This window comes from Taudactylus pleione, unplaced genomic scaffold (genome assembly GCF_031769625.1).
Source record: "Taudactylus pleione unplaced genomic scaffold, aTauple2 ptg001137l, whole genome shotgun sequence".
Taxonomy (NCBI): domain Eukaryota; kingdom Metazoa; phylum Chordata; class Amphibia; order Anura; family Myobatrachidae; genus Taudactylus; species Taudactylus pleione.
This window is the reverse complement of record NW_028285538.1, coordinates 4,289,273-4,306,577: the sequence shown is the minus strand read 5'-3', so window position 1 is coordinate 4,306,577 and position 17,305 is coordinate 4,289,273. Positions and strand designations below refer to the sequence as shown.

Below are 17,305 nucleotides of genomic sequence, written 5' to 3'. Positions count from 1 at the left end.
ACCTGGAGTGCACGGACAACGTCTAAGAAAGTCTCCCCAGCCGAAAGATCAGGCGACTGAAAGGCTGGTACAACAATTTCCTGATTAATGTGGAACCTGGAAACCACCTTAGGCAGGAAATCAGGACGAGTGCGAAGCACCGCTCTGTCCTGATGAAAAATCAGAAAAGGGGGACGACAAGAAAGTGCCCCCAAATCTGAAACCCTCCTGGCAGAAGCAATTGCCAAGAGGAAAACAGTTTTAAAAGTTAGCCACTTGAGCTCCACTGACTCCAAGGGCTCAAAAGGCAGACCCTGTAAGGCCCGAAGAACCACCGCCAAATCCCACGGGCCACAGGTGGCACAAAGGGAGGCTGGATTCTCAAAACTCCCTGGAAAAAGGTGTGTACGTCCGGCATAGCAGCGATCCTGCGCTGGAACCACACCGACAGAGCAGACACGTGCACCTTCAGCGAGGAAAGACGTAATCCTAAGTCCAAACCCGACTGAAGGAAAGCCAGAATACGCGAAACCCGGAACACCTGGGGATCATAGTTTCTGGCTTCGCACCACTGAAAGAAAGTGTGCCACACTCTGTGATAGATCCTCGCGGAAGCAGGCTTGCGCGCCCTCAGCATGGTGGTAATAACGGAGCTAGAAAAGCCCCGAGACCTCAGGACGGCTGTCTCAAGAGCCACGCCGTCAAAGATAGTCGACTCAGATCCGGGTGAAGACAGGGCCCCTGAGACAACAGGTCCTGCCGTTGAGGTAGGAGGAACGGAGCGTCGATGGACAAGCTCCGCAGATCGGAGTACCACGGCCTTCTGGGCCACGCTGGGGCCACCAGGATCAGTGTGCCTCCGTCCTGTTTGAACTTGCGCAGGACCCGAGGCAGCAGAGATATTGGAGGGAACAAGTAAGCCAGCTGAAACAGCCATCTCACCGACAGCGCGTCTATCAGACTTGCGCCTGCGTCCCTTGTCCTTGACCCGTACACGGGCAGCTTGTGATTGTGACGGGACGCCATCAGGTCCAGCTCTGGCAGCCCCCACTTGTCCACGAGTAGTTGGAATACTTCTGGATGAAGCGACCATTCCCCGGGATGCACGTCGTAACGGCTGAGGAAGTCTGCCTCCCAATTGAGGACTCCTGGGATGAAAACTGCCGAGAGAGCTGGAAGATAGCGCTACGCCCAAGCCAGGACGCGGGACACCTCCGACATCGCAGCTCGACTGCGAGTCCCTCCCTGGTGATTGATGTACGCCACCGTGGTGGCGTTGTCTGACTGCACCTGAACGGCCCTTCCGTGAAGAGCGGTGCCGGACGACTGCAGGGCTCTGTATACTGCCCTCAGTTCCAGGATGTTGATGGGAAGAATCGCTTCCTCCGCCGACCAACGACCCTGAAGTGACAAGGAGCCTGTCACCGCCCCCCAACCCCAAGACTGGCATCTGTCGTGAGCAGAACCCATTCCGGAATCCAAAAGGGGCGCCCCTCTAGGAGATGAGCTGTCTGCAGCCACCAGGCTAGGGACAGACGCACCTCCGAGAACACCACCAGCATCTGAGAGCGGATCCTGTGTGGCAATCCGTTCCATTCCGAAAGAATTAGCCCCTGCAGGGCCTGGAATGGAACTGGGCAAACTCCACCATGTCGAATGCCGACACCATGGACCCCAAAACTCTCATCGCTGAGTGCACCGACACTCTGCCACTGCTCAGACAGCCGTGAATCCGCAGCTGTAAGGAGGAGACCTTCTCTGGAGTCAGAAAAATCCGTTGCTGACGAGAGTCCAGCAGGGTCCCCAAATGAACCATCCGCTGTGATGGGATGAGGGAGGACTTCTTCCAGTTGATCAACCAGCCGTGCGCCTGTAGACAAGCGACCGTCAGGTGGAGATGCTGGATCAGTACCTCCGGGGAGCTTGCCAGCAAGAGGAGGTCGTCTAGATACGGTAGCAACCGTATCCCCTGGCTCCGAAGGTGAGCCGCCATGACCGCCATCACCTTGGTAAATACCCTTGGTGCCGAGGAGAGACCAAAGGGTAGAGCCCTGAATTGGTAGTGGTTGTGGAGAATAGCAAACCGCAGAAACGGTTGGTGCGATGTTGCTATAGGCACATGGAGGTAGGCGTCCTGGATATCCAGGGAGACCATATAATCCCCCGGTTCCATCGCCAGAATGATGGAACGCAAAGTTTCCATCCTGAATTTGGGAACCCTGAGAAACCTGTTCAGGGACTTCAAATTGAGGATGGGGCGATGAGAGCCATTGGGTTTCTGCACCAGAAACAGCGTAGAGTAATACCCCATCCCACGTTGAGACTGTGGTACGGGTATAATGACCCCCGCCGTCAGCAAGGCCTCTATGGCTTCCTGAACCTGCAAGGCCTTGGTTTTGTCCTGAGAAGGACTTGTGCAAAAAAAAAACTGGCAAGGCGGCCTGTGCCGAAAAGACAGGGCGTACCCCTGGGAGACCACTTCTCGCACCCAGGCATCCGTGGTGGTATTGTGCCAGCACTGGGCGAATTGAAGAAGTCAGCCTCCCACTCTGGGGTCCCCCAGAGGGAGGCCCGTCCCATCACGCAGAAGGCTTATCTTCTGGCTTGGAAGAAGGGCGCCTAGCACTCCAGGCTTGCTTCTTTGGCTTTGAGGCGGTCTTGGGTGCGGACTGCCTCGGGAAGGACTGACCCTTTGCCTTGCCCTGAACCTGTGGCAGGAAACGCTTACTGGGTGTCTGCCAGGCCACCGCCATGTGATCAGTCAACTGATCAGACAAGGGGAACGCTGCAGAAGTAACCTTAGCTCTTTTAAAACTAGGATACCTCGACTTGGGAGCGGGTGCCTCATCCTCAATCAGAAGAATGGCCCGCACCGCCTTAACCAGAGCCCGCACATTGATGGAAGACTTAGTGTCTACCTCCTGGACTGAGGCATCTGAGGCAGAGTCATCCTGCACCTTACCATCATCCGAGGACACCTCAGAATCCGGAAGATGCGCAGCCTGCGCCATGACTGAGCGTTTAGACGCCCTGGAGGGCACGTCACTGCGCAACATCGACTGAAAAGCCGAAGATGTTGCCGCCAAATCTTGGACAGTGTGGGAAAGCGCATCCACTCAGGGTGGAGGAGCTGCCACAGGAGCCTGAAACGGCACCACAGCCTGCTGTGCCACAGGGGTGGACTGAATATACATTGGCAACCCCGCATAGGGACCAACAGGCTGAGACCCCGGGGGAGTCTGCAATAATTGTGGGACACCCGGGGAATGGGGGATGGCAGGCTGGGGCAACGCCCTAGTAGGGGCGGCAGTCGGGACCGACAGACGGTCCGCGATGGACACCAGCACCTGGGAAAACATCGCCCATGGTGGCTCCTGCGACATGGGAGGTTTAGACATACCAGGGAGCGCCTGGCACCGTCCACACAGGCCGTCCTGTGACAAATCCTCCCTATCCACTCCTGCAGAACAGCGCCTGCAGGAGAACAATACCGGAGCCCCGGAGTGCTCAATCTCCTCCTCGGACATGACGTTGGAAGAAAACGTGCGCACTCACCCGTGTGCTGGACAACAGCCCACAATATGGCACCGTGTAGCACACAACTGTATGTGACGGACCTCACCAATACGTGATCTATATAGGTGAGGTCAGTAGAAGCACCCTTCCCCCGCACACCTGTAGGGCTTGTAGGAGAAGGAAAGGGATAGGTATAGGCTGACAGTAAGTAGAAAAAAGACACAGACAGGCAGCACTAGCAAAAGTCACATACCATGCAGGAAGATATACTCACTGCACCTTTCCACTACAATCAACCTCCCAGATTCAGTGTCTGGGAGGGCTATAGCGCTGTGTACACTGTCCTTTTGCAGGGGAGAGGTACACAGGGGGACCGGTCCGCGTGCTCCCTGAGAGTATCCACGCTGCCACAGAGAAAATGGCCGCTGGAGACCTCAGAGGAGGAGTGGCCGAGTATCTGCAGCTCAGCGACGCCCGACTCCGTGCTGAAAGGCGCGCTGAGCTGAGGGGAGGAGCCGCTAGACAGGGAAGGCTTCCTCCCCTGGCTAGCATATTAACCCTGGTGGTCTAGTGGTCTGGCGGGGTATGCCTCCGCTGGAGGGGGGGCCCGCCGCCACCGCTAGCGCCCCCGGTCTGTCCCCTAGACCGGGGGCATGGGACTGCATTTGAAAGGAACCCGCGCACCGCCGCTAATCAGCGGTGCGCGGCTTACCTGATCTCCCCGGCGTCTTCCGGCAGCAGTCCCGGGGGAAACCAGAGTCCAGCTAGTACAGACTCTGGCTACCCCCGCCGCGATCCCCAGTTCAGTGCTGGCGTCGCGGCGCCAGCAGGGAGAAGGAGCGGCAGCGTGGGCGTCTGTACAGACAGCCCAGCGCTGCTGCTCTAGAGAAAAAACTTATAGTAAAAAATAAATAAATTTAACTAAGTTAAAATATGAGATATGGTAAGAACTTACCCTTGTTATCTCTATTTCTACGAAGTCCATAGGGTTCCACAGGATACCTTGGGGTATAGGTGTGACGTCAGTCGCAGGGCACCAAAGAGTTAAGCTTTCAGCCTCCCAGGATGCACTAGGTCCCCCTCCTATACCCCGCCCCCGGGCCAAGGCACCTCAGTTAGTTACCAAGCCATAGGCCGGAGGAGGAGAAGGAAGAGAGAGAACAAAGATCTGGACACATACAAGAATCACATTCTCACCAGAGGGAGACGGAAAACCGGTGACCAGAGCAAAGCCCATCTGCAGCACAGGTGCGACAGGGCGGGAGTCCTGTGGAACCCTATGGACTTCGTAGAAATAGAGATAACAAGGGTAAGTTCTTACCATATCTCATATTTTCTACTTCAGGGTCCATAGGGTATCCACAGGATACCTTGGGGATGTCCCAAAGCAGTATCCTTTAAGGGTGGGGACGCTCCTGTGCAGAAAGGAGAATCCGCCGCCCGAAGGAAGCATCCTGAGAGGCGAAGGTGTCAAACCTGTAATACCTCACGAAGGTATGGACAGAAGACCACGTAGCAGCCTTGCAGATCTGAACTGCCGAGGCACCACGTCGAGCTGCCCACGAAGGACCCACAGACCTAGTGGAATGAGCCTTCAGAGAAGGAGGGACCGGTAGGCCTTCATGAAGATAAGCTTCAGAAATAGCCATACGGATCCAGGCTGCCAAAGTTTGCTTTGAAGCAGGCCAACCCTTTTTACGGAAGCCAAAGAGGACAAACAAAGCGTCCGACTTCCTAAACGAAGAAGTGCGGTCAACATAAGTCCTTAAGGCCCGCACAACATCCAAAGAGGCCTCACCCACGGAAAGACCCGGTGAGTTAAAGGCCGGAACAACTATTTCCTCGTTAATATGAAACTGGGAAATAACTTTGGGAAGAAACTCGGGCCGAGTGCGGAGCACTGCCCTGTTCCCATAAAAAACCAAGAAAGGGGGTCTACAAGAAAGAGCCCCTAACTCAGAAACACGTCTGGCCGAAGCAATGGCCAGAAGGAAAACAGTCTTAGCTGTTAGCCATTTAAGATCCACTGAGCCCAGTGGTTCAAACGGCGGTCCTTGGAGAGCCCTCAGGACCACAGCCAAATCCCAAGGCGCCACAGGTGGAACAAAGGGCGGCTGAATGCGGAGAACACCCTGCATAAAGGTGCGCACATCCGGGATTGTAGCAATCCTACGGTGAAACCAGACAGATAGGGCCGAAACCTGTACCTTCAAAGAAGCAAGGCGAAGCCCATGATCTAGTCCCGCTTGCAGGAAGGCGAGAATCCGAGACAGACGAAACTCCCGCGGTGCATAACCTCTCGGTCGACACCACTGGAAGAACGTATGCCACATGCGATGGTATATCCTCGCGGAAGACGGTTTCCGAGCTCGTAACATGGTACGCACCACAGAGCTGGAAAACCCCCGGGACCTCAGCATGGCCGTCTCAACAGCCACGCCGTCAAAGACAGCCGAGTCAGGTCCGGGTGAAGGCAAGGACCCTGAGACAGAAGGTCCGGTCGTAGCGGCAACCGCAGAGGAATGTCCACGGACAGACCCTGAAGGTCTGAGAACCAGTGCCGTCTGGGCCACGCGGGAGCTATCAACAGGAGCGTCCCTCCTTCCTGTTTGAATTTCCGGATTACCCGTGGAAGAAGGGAGACCGGAGGGAACAGGTATGCGAACCGGAACGTCCACCGGACGGACAGAGCATCCACCAGAGACGCCCCTTCGTCTCTTGTGCGAGACCCGTACACCGGCAACTTGTTGTTGTGCCGGGACGCCATGAGGTCGATTTCTGGAAGACCCCACCTGTCCACCAGTAGTTGAAAAACGTCCGGGTGCAGGGACCATTCCCCCGGATGAACGTCCTGGCGACTTAGAAAGTCCGCCTCCCAATTGAGCACTCCCGGGATGAAGACCGCTGATATGGCCGGAAGATTGCGCTCCGCCCAAACCAGGATCCGAGAGACCTCTACGAGAGCCGCCCGACTGCGAGTTCCTCCTTGCCTGTTTATGTAGGCCACGGTGGTAGCGTTGTCCGACTGGACCTGCACCGGGCGACCCTGGAGAAACCGCTGTGCCTGCTGGAGAGCATTGAAGACCGCACGGAGTTCCAAGATATTTATTGGAAGCTCCGCTTCTGTCGGCGTCCACCTGCCCTGGAACAAGTGTGGACCCGAAACTGCTCCCCAGCCCCGAAGACTGGCGTCCGTTGTCAACAGGACCCAATTTGGAACCCAGAACGGACGTCCCTTGTTGAGGTGGGTCGTCTGTAACCACCACGTAAGGGACAGGCGAACCTCCTGGGTGAGCACAATCGTCTGGGACTTCAGAGACTGAGTCAGCCCGTTCCACTTGGACAGGATCAGGTGCTGCAGAGGTCTGGAGTGAAACTGGGCGTATTCCACCATGTCGAACACCGACACCATGGAGCCCAGTAACCTCATCGCCGAGTGTAAGGACACCCGGCGGCTGTGCAGACAACTGCGCACCCTTGACTGTAAAGCAGAGATCTTGTCCTCCGTCACGAAGATCCTTTGCTGTCCCGAGTCCAATAAGGCTCCAAGATGCAGAATCCTCCGAGACGGGATTAGAGTGGACTTCTGCCAGTTGATTAGCCAGCCGTGCCGTTGCAGCAGTGCAATGGTCAGGTCCAAGTGGCGTAACAGGAGCTCTGGAGATCCTGCCACCAATAACAGGTCGTCCAAATACGGCAACATGCGGACTCCCTGCAGCCGCAGAGAAGCCGCCATGACCGCCATCACCTTGGTGAAAACACGTGGTGCTGTTGCCAGGCCAAAAGGTAACGCCCGAAACTGGAAGTGGTCGCTGCTGATTGCAAACCTGAGGAACTGTTGATGGCGCCAAAGAATAGGGACATGCAGGTAAGCGTCCTGTATGTCCAATGACACCAAGTAGTCCCCAGGTTCCAGCGCCAGAATGATGGACCGTAGGGTCTCCATCCGAAACTTCGGGACCCGCAAAGACTTGTTGAGTGCTTTGAGGTTGAGAATCGGACGATATGACCCATTGGGTTTCTGTACCAAAAATAGATTTGAATAGAAACCCTGGCCCCTCTGGGAGAATGGAACCGCCACTATAACTCCAGCCTGGAGCATAGTGTGCAATACCTTCCGCAGCTCCGTAGCCTTGTTCCGGTCTGATGGGAGACCCGTGGTGAAGAAGCGAGCCGGGGGTCTGTGCCGGAAGGAGAGGGCGTATCCGTGGGAAACCACCTCCAGAACCCAAGTGTCTGTCGTAGTGGTCGACCAACACTGGGCGAACTGTAGCAGGCGGCCTCCCACCCTGGGATCCCCCAAAGGGAGGCCCGGACCGTCAGGCCGCAGGCTTGCCATCTGGCTTGGGGGCCGGACGTCTGGTACTCCATGCCTGCTTCCGGGGCTTGACCGATTTCTTAGGGCCAGCCTGTCGAGGAAACGACTGTGGTTTGGGCCTGCCCTGGGCCCTAGATGACCGAAAGGACGATGGTCCCGAACCAGAAGGAGCAGCGGCCGACGGGAGACAGGCAGATTTGGCTGCCGCCAGCGTGGCCACAATCTTATCCAGATCCGGACCGAAGAGAACTTCTCCGGTAAACGGCAACGCTTCCAGACCTTTCTTGGAATCTGCGTCCGCCTTCCAGGATCGCAGCCACAAGGTGCGACGAGCAGCTACCGCTGCTGAAGAAATTCTAGACACCAGAGTACTAATGTCTAGAGCCGCCTCGTTGATGTAGGTGGCCGAATCACGGAGATTGCCAATCAACTCCGCCTGATCGGGCGGACAGTCGGATTCAAAAGAAGCCTCTAATGAATCCGCCCAGCGCTCCATCGCTCTGGCAACCCAGCAAATGGCCATAGCCGGCCGTGCTGCCCCCCCAGCAAGGGAATAAGCGGACTTCAGGCAGATTTCTACCTTGCGGTCCGTAGCATCCTTAAGGGAGGACATGGATGGCATCGGCAATGTGGCACTACGGACAAGACGGGTCACGTGAGAATCCACCTGTGGAGGGGATTCCCACTTCGCAAAATAATTATCCGCGAACGGATAAGCCACCGCCAGGCGTCTCTGCGGCTGGTATCTTTTGCCCGGTTGTTTCCACGCCTCCTCTAAATGGTCCACCAACTGACCCGAAAGAGGAAAGACTGTGGCATCGCCCTTCACATCTTTGAAAAAGGCATACTTAGATTTAGCCGCTGGGGGAACTTCGTCCTCAATCACCAAGGCTGTGCGGACCGCCCGAATAAGTCCAGGAATATATACTTTGGACTTAGCATCAGCGTCCTTAGTATGGAGAGGTTCCTGATCGTAAGGATCTAGAATCTCCCCATCATCAGACGTCCCTTCGTCATCCTCATAAGGAGCGGACAGAGACGCCACCGGCCTTTTATGAGACCGCATCACAGACTCCCCTTGCAACACATCCGACAAGTGCTGTACAGAACTCGTCAGGGAGTTAACCCACGCTGGCTCCTGAGAACCCGGGAGCGGGGAAATAGGGAGACTGTGGGGTACCACCAATTGTCGTGGGAACCCCTGCATGGGTGACGACACCACAGACTGCTGGGACAAACCCATCGGAGTAAACGCGGGCTGCGGAGCTAACTGGCCCACTAAAGCTGTTAACGCCTGAGCGAAACAAGCCCAGGGCGGCTCCTGTACCGGTGCTGTAACCGTAATAGGCCGCGCCATGGACAAACACTGCCGGCAAAGGCCCTCCGCGCTACCCTCCCCCTCCGCTAACGGTACTTTGCACGTGGTACACTGTAGCCGGAGGGGAAAATCACTTTCAGACATGATGGCACCACGTATGTGACCTCTCTCACCAATTAAGTATTAAATAGGCGAGAGACCACCCTGCAGCACCGCACCGCAAGGGCTTTAGCAGAAAGAACAGGGACAGTAATAAAGCTGACAGTTTAGAGAAGGAAAGATTACAGGCAGCAGCGCTAGCACAGTCACATACAATGCAGAAAAATAACAATTCCTGCACTAACAGCGCTGATCACTCAACTACACAGACACAGGGCCTGGTAGGACACAGCGCTGCATACACAGACCTGACCACAGCGGAGGAGAGGTATGCGGGGGGACCCAGACCACGATGCTTCCGTCCAGCGCTTCCAGCAGCGTTCACCATGCGTTCTGGAGAAGATGGCCGCCGAGGAGCAGAGAGGAGGCTGGCCTGGGGGAGGAGCGCTGCCACAGGACCAGTCGGCAGCATGCAGAGAGGGCTGTGTGCAGCGGGGGAGGCGCCGGCTGTGAGACAGGGAAGGCGCGCTCCCCTGGCATGCATTTAACCCCTGGGACGCCGCAGCGCTACCGCTCTGCTGCGGTCCGCTGTCCCAGGGGGTAGTGGAAGCGCAGGTTGGTCGCCTGGCTCCACGCTGCAGCCAGTCCCCAGGGAGCCCCCTGCCTGGGGACTTAGGACCATGTGATCAGCGGGGACCCACCGCGGGACCCCGCTGCTTACCTCTGTCCCCCTTGAATCCGGCCATGGTCCGGAGCATCTGGGGTCACCGCTAGCTGTGACCCCAGACGCCCACCAGCATCCCCGGATCAGTACCGGCGTTCTGGTACCGGCGGGGTGTAGGGAAGACAGCATGGACGTCAGGACTGACTGTCCATGCTGTTCATCCAGATGTGCAGCCACAGCTGCATGAAGAATAAGCTTCAGGGGCTCTTCTAGCCCCCACTCCAACAGGTGCACCCGACTCCGGCCGGGCACCAAACTAAACTGAGGTGCCTTGGCCCGGGGGCGGGGTATAGGAGGGGGACCTAGTGCATCCTGGGAGGCTGAAAGCTTAACTCTTTGGTGCCCTGCGACTGACGTCACACCTATACCCCAAGGTATCCTGTGGATACCCTATGGACCCTGAAGTAGAAATAAAAAATTAAAAGCTTTAGGGGGCTGCTCCTGCAGCCCACCCCGCAGGGTGACCCGACTCCGGCCGGGCACCATCTAAAACTGAGGTGCCTGTGGCTCGGGGGCGGGGTATAGGGGAGGTTGGACCCAAGTGCATCCTGGGAGCAGCTGAAAGCTTTAACTCCGTGGTGCCCGAGGATCCAGGATCCAGCTATACCCCAAGGTCACCCTGTGGACCCCTATGGACCCTGAAGTAGAAATATATGTATATCGATCATATCGCAGAGCCTCCGATTAGGGTTGGCGACTGACCATCGATGGTTTGCGAACCATCGATGGTCTGGCTGAAAACAAGTGGTTTGCCATTGCTGGTGGCCATCAATGTTGCACCATCGATGGCAACCCTCAATCGGTGTTTAGGAAACATCGGCAGTTGTGGTGTACACAGATCTCCTCGACCAATCGCAAAACAATTGATGGCTTCTAACGATGGTTGAACCATCGATGGTACAGCCGTCAAATGGCCATCACTACAGTATAATATAAAAATTGCTATTTTTATGGTATACTGTGTTTTTAAAAAAATATTTTTCAAATAAAATAGTGATGGATAAGTTTAAAGTTATGTTCGTGACCTAATTCAATCATAAAAGAAACCGACAATTTTGGAGCGGTTTTTGGAAAAAGAATGAGTTAAGTGGTTAAATGCTGCAGTATTAGCAGTGGGAATGATTGAGGTATAGTGTTATGGTGCATACACACGATCAGATTTTTTCTTCAGATATGGACGATAACTATTTAAAAATCGTTCAGTCGTTCATATCTGAAGGAAAATCGTTCATATCTGACATGCCTGAACGATGGACGATCAACGATGCGCGTTCCCGTTTGTCAGATAACGATATCTGACATCTGATGGGTTTGCAGTCAGACCTGGACGATTCCATTCATTTTAATGCAGTCAAAAATCGTTCAATCGTTCAAATCGTTCAAAACTTTGGTCAAATCGTCCAAATCGTTTAATCGTTCAGTCGTTCATCTGACAAATCTGACCGTGTGTATGCTCCATTAGTCCTGCTATAGTGAAATCCACCCCTGAGGTCAACTCCAGTGCCTTGCCTCTATACCAGAATAGTAGTGTCCCCTAGACTGGATGATAAAGGAAGAAAAATATGCCTGCTGGCAAAAGATATAGCTACGTTTTTACTGCTTAGTTGGAAACCCAAGCCCCCCCCCCCCCCCAAAAAAAAAAAACTTACAACAAATCCTGCTTGTTCAGTACTCTAATGCTAAAGTTTAGATTATTAACAACCAGAGCACATACTATACTCTAACACAGGGGTTCTCAAACTCAGTCCTCAGGACCCCACACAGGTCACGTTTTGCAGGTCACCCAGCAGGTGCACAGGTGTAATCATTACTCATTGACACGTTTTAAAAGGTCCACAGGTGGAGCTAATTATTTCACTTGATTCAGTGTGGAGACATGGAAAACATGCACTGTTTGTGGTCCTGAGGACCGAGTTTGAGAACCTGTGCTCTAACAAATTCATGGTTGGAAATAAAGATTAAAAAAAAAACAAAACAAAAAAAAAAAAACCCTCACATACCACAATAAAAATAAAGTCTTACAGATACCGCTTTATCTACTAATAATTAAATTCACTCCATTTTGGGGAATGCAGTGAGTAGGAAGTAAAAATCAATCAAGGGTTTTTGCAAAAAGCATGGCTACCTGATTGACCCTGTCTGTCAGCGGACTGATCAGAATACTCCACATACGCCATAGTAGTTCCTTATTTTCTAGTAGTTTTGCACCTTTGTTCAATTCACCAAGAACAGACTCGCTAAATGCCAAAGGAGAGGTAGTACCCAAGAAGACGTAGCTGACAAGCGTTTCGAAGTTTATGAAGAATCTGTAAACCGCAAAACATGGTGTTAGAGAGAAGAAAAAAAAAGCAAAATTAAGTATTTGTGATGTCCACTGCATTCTAAGTTTTTTTTTTTTGGTGGTGGTACTCAGGGTATACAGTACTAAATTTTAATTCTTATAATTCAGGAAACAGGTAGAAATCAAATAAATCATTTCAGAAACTAAGTGTCTGAAAACGTATCCAGAGTGTGAAAGCCACTATAAAATCTTGAATAAACTTAGAACTTAAGAGGAGTACCGGCACATTTTTGCACAGATAAAAAAAAAAAGCAATGTTTAAGTATACCAAAGCATACTTTAGCCCTCTATACAAAATCACAGCTCTACACTCTACAGCACTTTAATAGCAAGTTGACATTGCTTAATATTCTTTTAAATGATCACTTAGTGACATGTTTGAATGTTCAAAGGAAGAAGCCATTCTGGCAATTACTATGCAATATTAAGCACTCATTACTCAGATCTGTCTTATTTCTTTAATGTAGAATAGAATTTAGTTGTTTAAATTCAATCCATAGAAAACTTTAACAGTGGATGTTTTGATGGTATTCTTATAGCATTACCAGCTTAACCACTTTAACTAGCGCAGTCAGATAGGATGTGACCGTGTCAGAAAGCCTTTCTGGTTTCAGGCACATCCTGTGTGACTGTGCCCCCCTGCTCCTCCATTTTAAGATAATATGTTCTTCACAAGGGATTTGAGCACAATTACTCTGATCTTTGAGAGCAGTGATCAGTCCCCCGAGACAAGATCCGCTCTGTATTAGGGAGGAAAGTAATACTTCAATGGTAACATGGCACTGTGTGGGGTGGGTAGTGCCACAATGGGACGCTGAGGGTCTATTACCAGTAGGGGGTGGGGTTAAAATTAGAATTCAGAAATATGCACAAAACTGGTGCGAGACAGCCCCATGCTTATTCAGGAAAATAAATAAGCATTTTTTTTTAGAGAGAGGTTCTTAACTTACAAAAAAAAAAAATATATATATTTTTGATGACATTGGCTAATGGAGAAGCTTCACCTGTGAATTAGTGAAAAACACTGGGCTATATGGAGCCCAGTTAGCGATCAGAGTACTGGACTAACACACTAGTGTAGAACATATTCCTGACATTCTTTACAAACTCTACTTTTAACTAGGGAACAATACACAAAAGATTGGAGGACTTGCCTTTCCTCAGTAAAACCATGTTCAAAAAGTCCAGGGTGAAAATGAAGCTGAATTAGAAATAGAGCTGGTGTTCCCTAGAAGAAAAATATAAAATATAAAGTAGGAAACAAACGAAGAAAAAAATAAATAAAAAATTCATGAATATATATATAAAAAACAAAAAAAGGCAACAAAAACACACAAATTAAGGTGCCTACATACTTGGCGATTTCTTATACGATTTGCCCGATTCCGACGAATCATGACGACAAATTGTGTAAAATATGCCCAAATCGTGAGTGTCCACTTACAATCACGATGTGCATCCCCGCAGGTCGTACATCGCATCTTCAGATTTGCCGTGCTGTAGGGCAGATCTGACAATCTCAGTCACGTTGCACTGGAATAGTTAGGAGGCACGATAGATCATGTGTCACATTGGACAGTTTTTTTTAACACCAAATCGTGTGCAGGACTGCCAGGGAAGAGTTCAAGGGAAATCGTACACTATGTTGGATCTTGAGCACATCGCCAAGTGTGTAGGTACCCTTAGCCACAGAATTTGCACACAGGAGCAATCAGGTCAGCTGTGCATTAAAAGACCACTAGACCTAAAACTGCAATATCCCGTGTCAGAAGCTCAGTTTGAAAGGGGTATAGGAAACCAAACTAGGACGGTGCAGGATAGAAGACAAAAGCAGAACAGGTGCGAGGGGAAGGTTGTCCAGTGTTTCCCATTGGAATCTGAGAAGGGAGGGGATTTTTGTGCTTACTATAAAAATCCATCTCTAGCTGAACGGTTATTCTATCCTGCACTAGAGTCCTGAGCAGCTTTGTATGGGGCTACAATGCAACTCAGATGCAATATTTAGAAGGTATGCTGCGCTACACATGGCGAAGAATCGCACCAAGCATCTTGTGCCATATGGTGAAGAGACGCTAGGTGTATGAGGACATCTGTAGGCAAGATATATTTCCATTTCAAGAGCATTAAACTTTGAAAATCTATGGAATATATTTGGACAAATTGAGCAGCCTTGAAGGTGGCAATCATCTTCCCTAGTAGCCGCATGCATAGATGAATGGACACTGTCGATTCAAGATCAATCTGATCACGATATTTTTTTTTCCCTGGGGAAGACCACCACACTGGAGAATGGTGACAAACAGCATTCCTAGAAATTTAATCTGTTGATACCAGGTTAGATTTGTGAAGATTAGCAATTCAACAGTGGGACTGCAACACCCTCTGCATCAGACTCACATTGGCCCGGAGAGAATCTGGGGAAGATAAGGACACCCATATACAAGTGTGCTGTCAGGATAGACACAAGTTTGGTAAAAACTTTATGCTGTAGAATGACCAAAAGAAAGGGCACAAGACTGGAAATTATGATCCTGCACAGTGAATTTCAGTAGATAACTGTGTCCCGCAAAGAATGAACATGAAAACAGGTGCCTGATGTCCATGGATGATACAAATTTTCCATTTAACACTGGAGATCTGAGTGAATTTTGAATCAGGATGTTTAGATTCAGAATGGAATGGTAGGAGTCATGTGGTTTCTAAACTTGGAAAAGGTTCGAGTAGAAGCCAGAGTCTCCATGCTCTTCTGCAACAGGTTTGACACCAAAAGACAGCAGTGTGGGCAGAGTTTACCAAGGTTAAAATGTTTATCTGTTCACGGGCAAACCCATGATTAAGATCAATGAGGACGACCCATGAGGTCTATTTCGTAGTTTCTCGAGCTAATTACCCATCCGTCAGAAGTGGTCACAAAAAAGGAAATAGATGGGCTCCCCACTGTAGGGGTCTCTGGGTGTGAGAGATGTACATCATGCATTTAGGTTCTTTGATGGCTTGGATGCTGGGCGACAGCCTACTCTTGGTTCATCCTCCATGAGAGAACCAGAAAGCTGCCTTGTAATGGGGTGATTTTTGAAATTTATTGGTTTGGTCTGAAGACAAAAAAAAGAAGTCCCTCATACTCATGAGTAGCTGAGACAAACATAACCTTACGCCCTGTGGCCAGAGCAAATCACCTCTGAAAGCAAGAGCCTCTAATGATTCTTTAGATTCAAAATCTAATCACCAAGAACTAGAGCTGAAGAGCATGTCTGGCAGATGCAGAAATTATAGCTACTTCACATAGATAATTAGCTGACTCACGGATAACCCTGAATAGTGCTTTCCAGAAGTAAGGTCATAAGTTAACCGTTTGGCCCATCTTTGTACAGTCTTGTTAAACCAGGCTGAGATGAATATGGGCCTAACAGCTGCTCCTGCAGCTGTAAAGATACTCTTAACCACTTACCTGACACGGATGCAAGGGATGCGACCGCAGACAGCTGGGCTTTCCCCAGATAGGGTCGCATCTCACACAACCGTGCCATCCATGTCAATCTCCCGGCTGTTAACGAGAAAATCTTTTCTGCATGTTTGCTGAGCGGCTTTCCTCCTGCTGCAATCTGATTCCAGGGGTTCAAACAAAGGCACCTGAAGTGCGTGGAGAACCAGAGGGACAAAGAGGTTGAATACGGAGGACACTCTGAAGGAAGGGGCGAACATCTGGTAGTGGAGTAATTCTGCGCTGAAACCAGATGGACAGAGCAGAGACGTGCACTTTCAGAGAGGCTAGGCGGAGTCCAAGATCCAATTCAGCTTGAAGAAGGGCAAAGATTCGAGAAACACGAACCACCAGAGGGTTATAGCTTCTTTTAGCACACCAGCAGAAGTATGCCACACCCAGTGATAGATCCGGGCAGAGGCTGACTTACGCGCTGAGCATGGTCTGGACCACAGAACTAGAAAATACTTTGGACCATAGGAGGGATTTCTCAAGTCTCATGCAATCAAAGACAAACTGGCAGGTACAGGGGTAGACAGGGACCCTGAGACAACACGTCAGGTCATAGAGGAAGTGGGAAAAGAGGTTGCTTGAATTTCCGAAGGACCCGAGGAAGAAGGGAGACTGTAAGAGGTACGCCAGAAGGTTTACATCACTGACAAGGCATCTATGAAGGCTGCTTCGGGGTCCCTCGTCCTGGACCCGTACACCGGAATCTTGTGGTAGTGTTGTGAAGCCATGAGGTCCATGTCTGGTAGACCCCATTTGTCCACTAGGAGCTGAAAGACTTCTGGGTGTAGAGAACACTCCCCGGCATGCACGTTGTGACGGCTGAGGAAATCCACTTCCCAATAGAGAATCCCCAGGATGAACACCGCGGGGAGTACGTTCGGCCCATGTGAGAATGTGTGCCACTTCTGCAATTGCTGAGCGACTGAGTGCCTCCCTGGTTATTTAGGTAGGCCCACAGCCGTGGCGTTGTCGTCGGACTGTACTTGTACTGGCCTGCCCTGAAGGATGTCCTGAGCCAGAGTGAGGCCTCTGGAGATGGCTCAGAGCTCCAGGATGTTGATTGTTAAGACCCCCTCGGTGGGAATCCAACGGCCCTTGGAAGGAGTGTTAGGCGGTCACTGCGCCTCACCCGCGGAGGCTTGCGTCCGTGGTGAGCACCCAATCAGAGATCCAGAAGGGGCAACCCTTGTTTAAGTGGGACGTCTGTAACCACCAGGAGAAGGATAGGCAAATTTCCAGAGAGGACCATCGTCTGGGATCTGATCAGATGGGGCAGCCCATTGCACCTGGAGAGGATTAGGTGTTGTAGGTGCCTGGAGTGGAACTGAGCGAACTCCATCATGGCAAAAGGTGGATACCATGGACCGTAAGTCTGCATTGCTGAGTGAATTGACAATCGGCGACTGTGGAGTAACCTTCACACTCGTTGCTGTAGTGCAGAGATTTTGTCTGCTGGCAGGAAGATTTTCTGAACTTGAGAATCCAGAGGGGCTCAGAGATGTACCATCCTTTGAGAA

At 51.4% G+C, this 17,305-nt stretch overlaps 1 protein-coding gene across 2 annotated transcripts in view; it reads right to left on the bottom strand.

Annotated features, from left to right (window-relative positions):
- The window catches only part of RIF1 (replication timing regulatory factor 1), a 109,746-nt gene that overhangs the window by 66,243 nt on the left and 26,198 nt on the right, over positions 1-17,305 (bottom strand). For both annotated transcript variants that reach the window (XM_088461990.1, XM_088461991.1), the window contains exons 17-18: positions 13,450-13,523; positions 12,080-12,260 (exon numbers count right to left, since the gene is read on the bottom strand). In XM_088461990.1, coding sequence (XP_088318116.1) covers positions 12,080-12,260; positions 13,450-13,523 — 255 coding nt within the window. The remainder of the gene's footprint in view (positions 1-12,079; positions 12,261-13,449; positions 13,524-17,305) is intronic.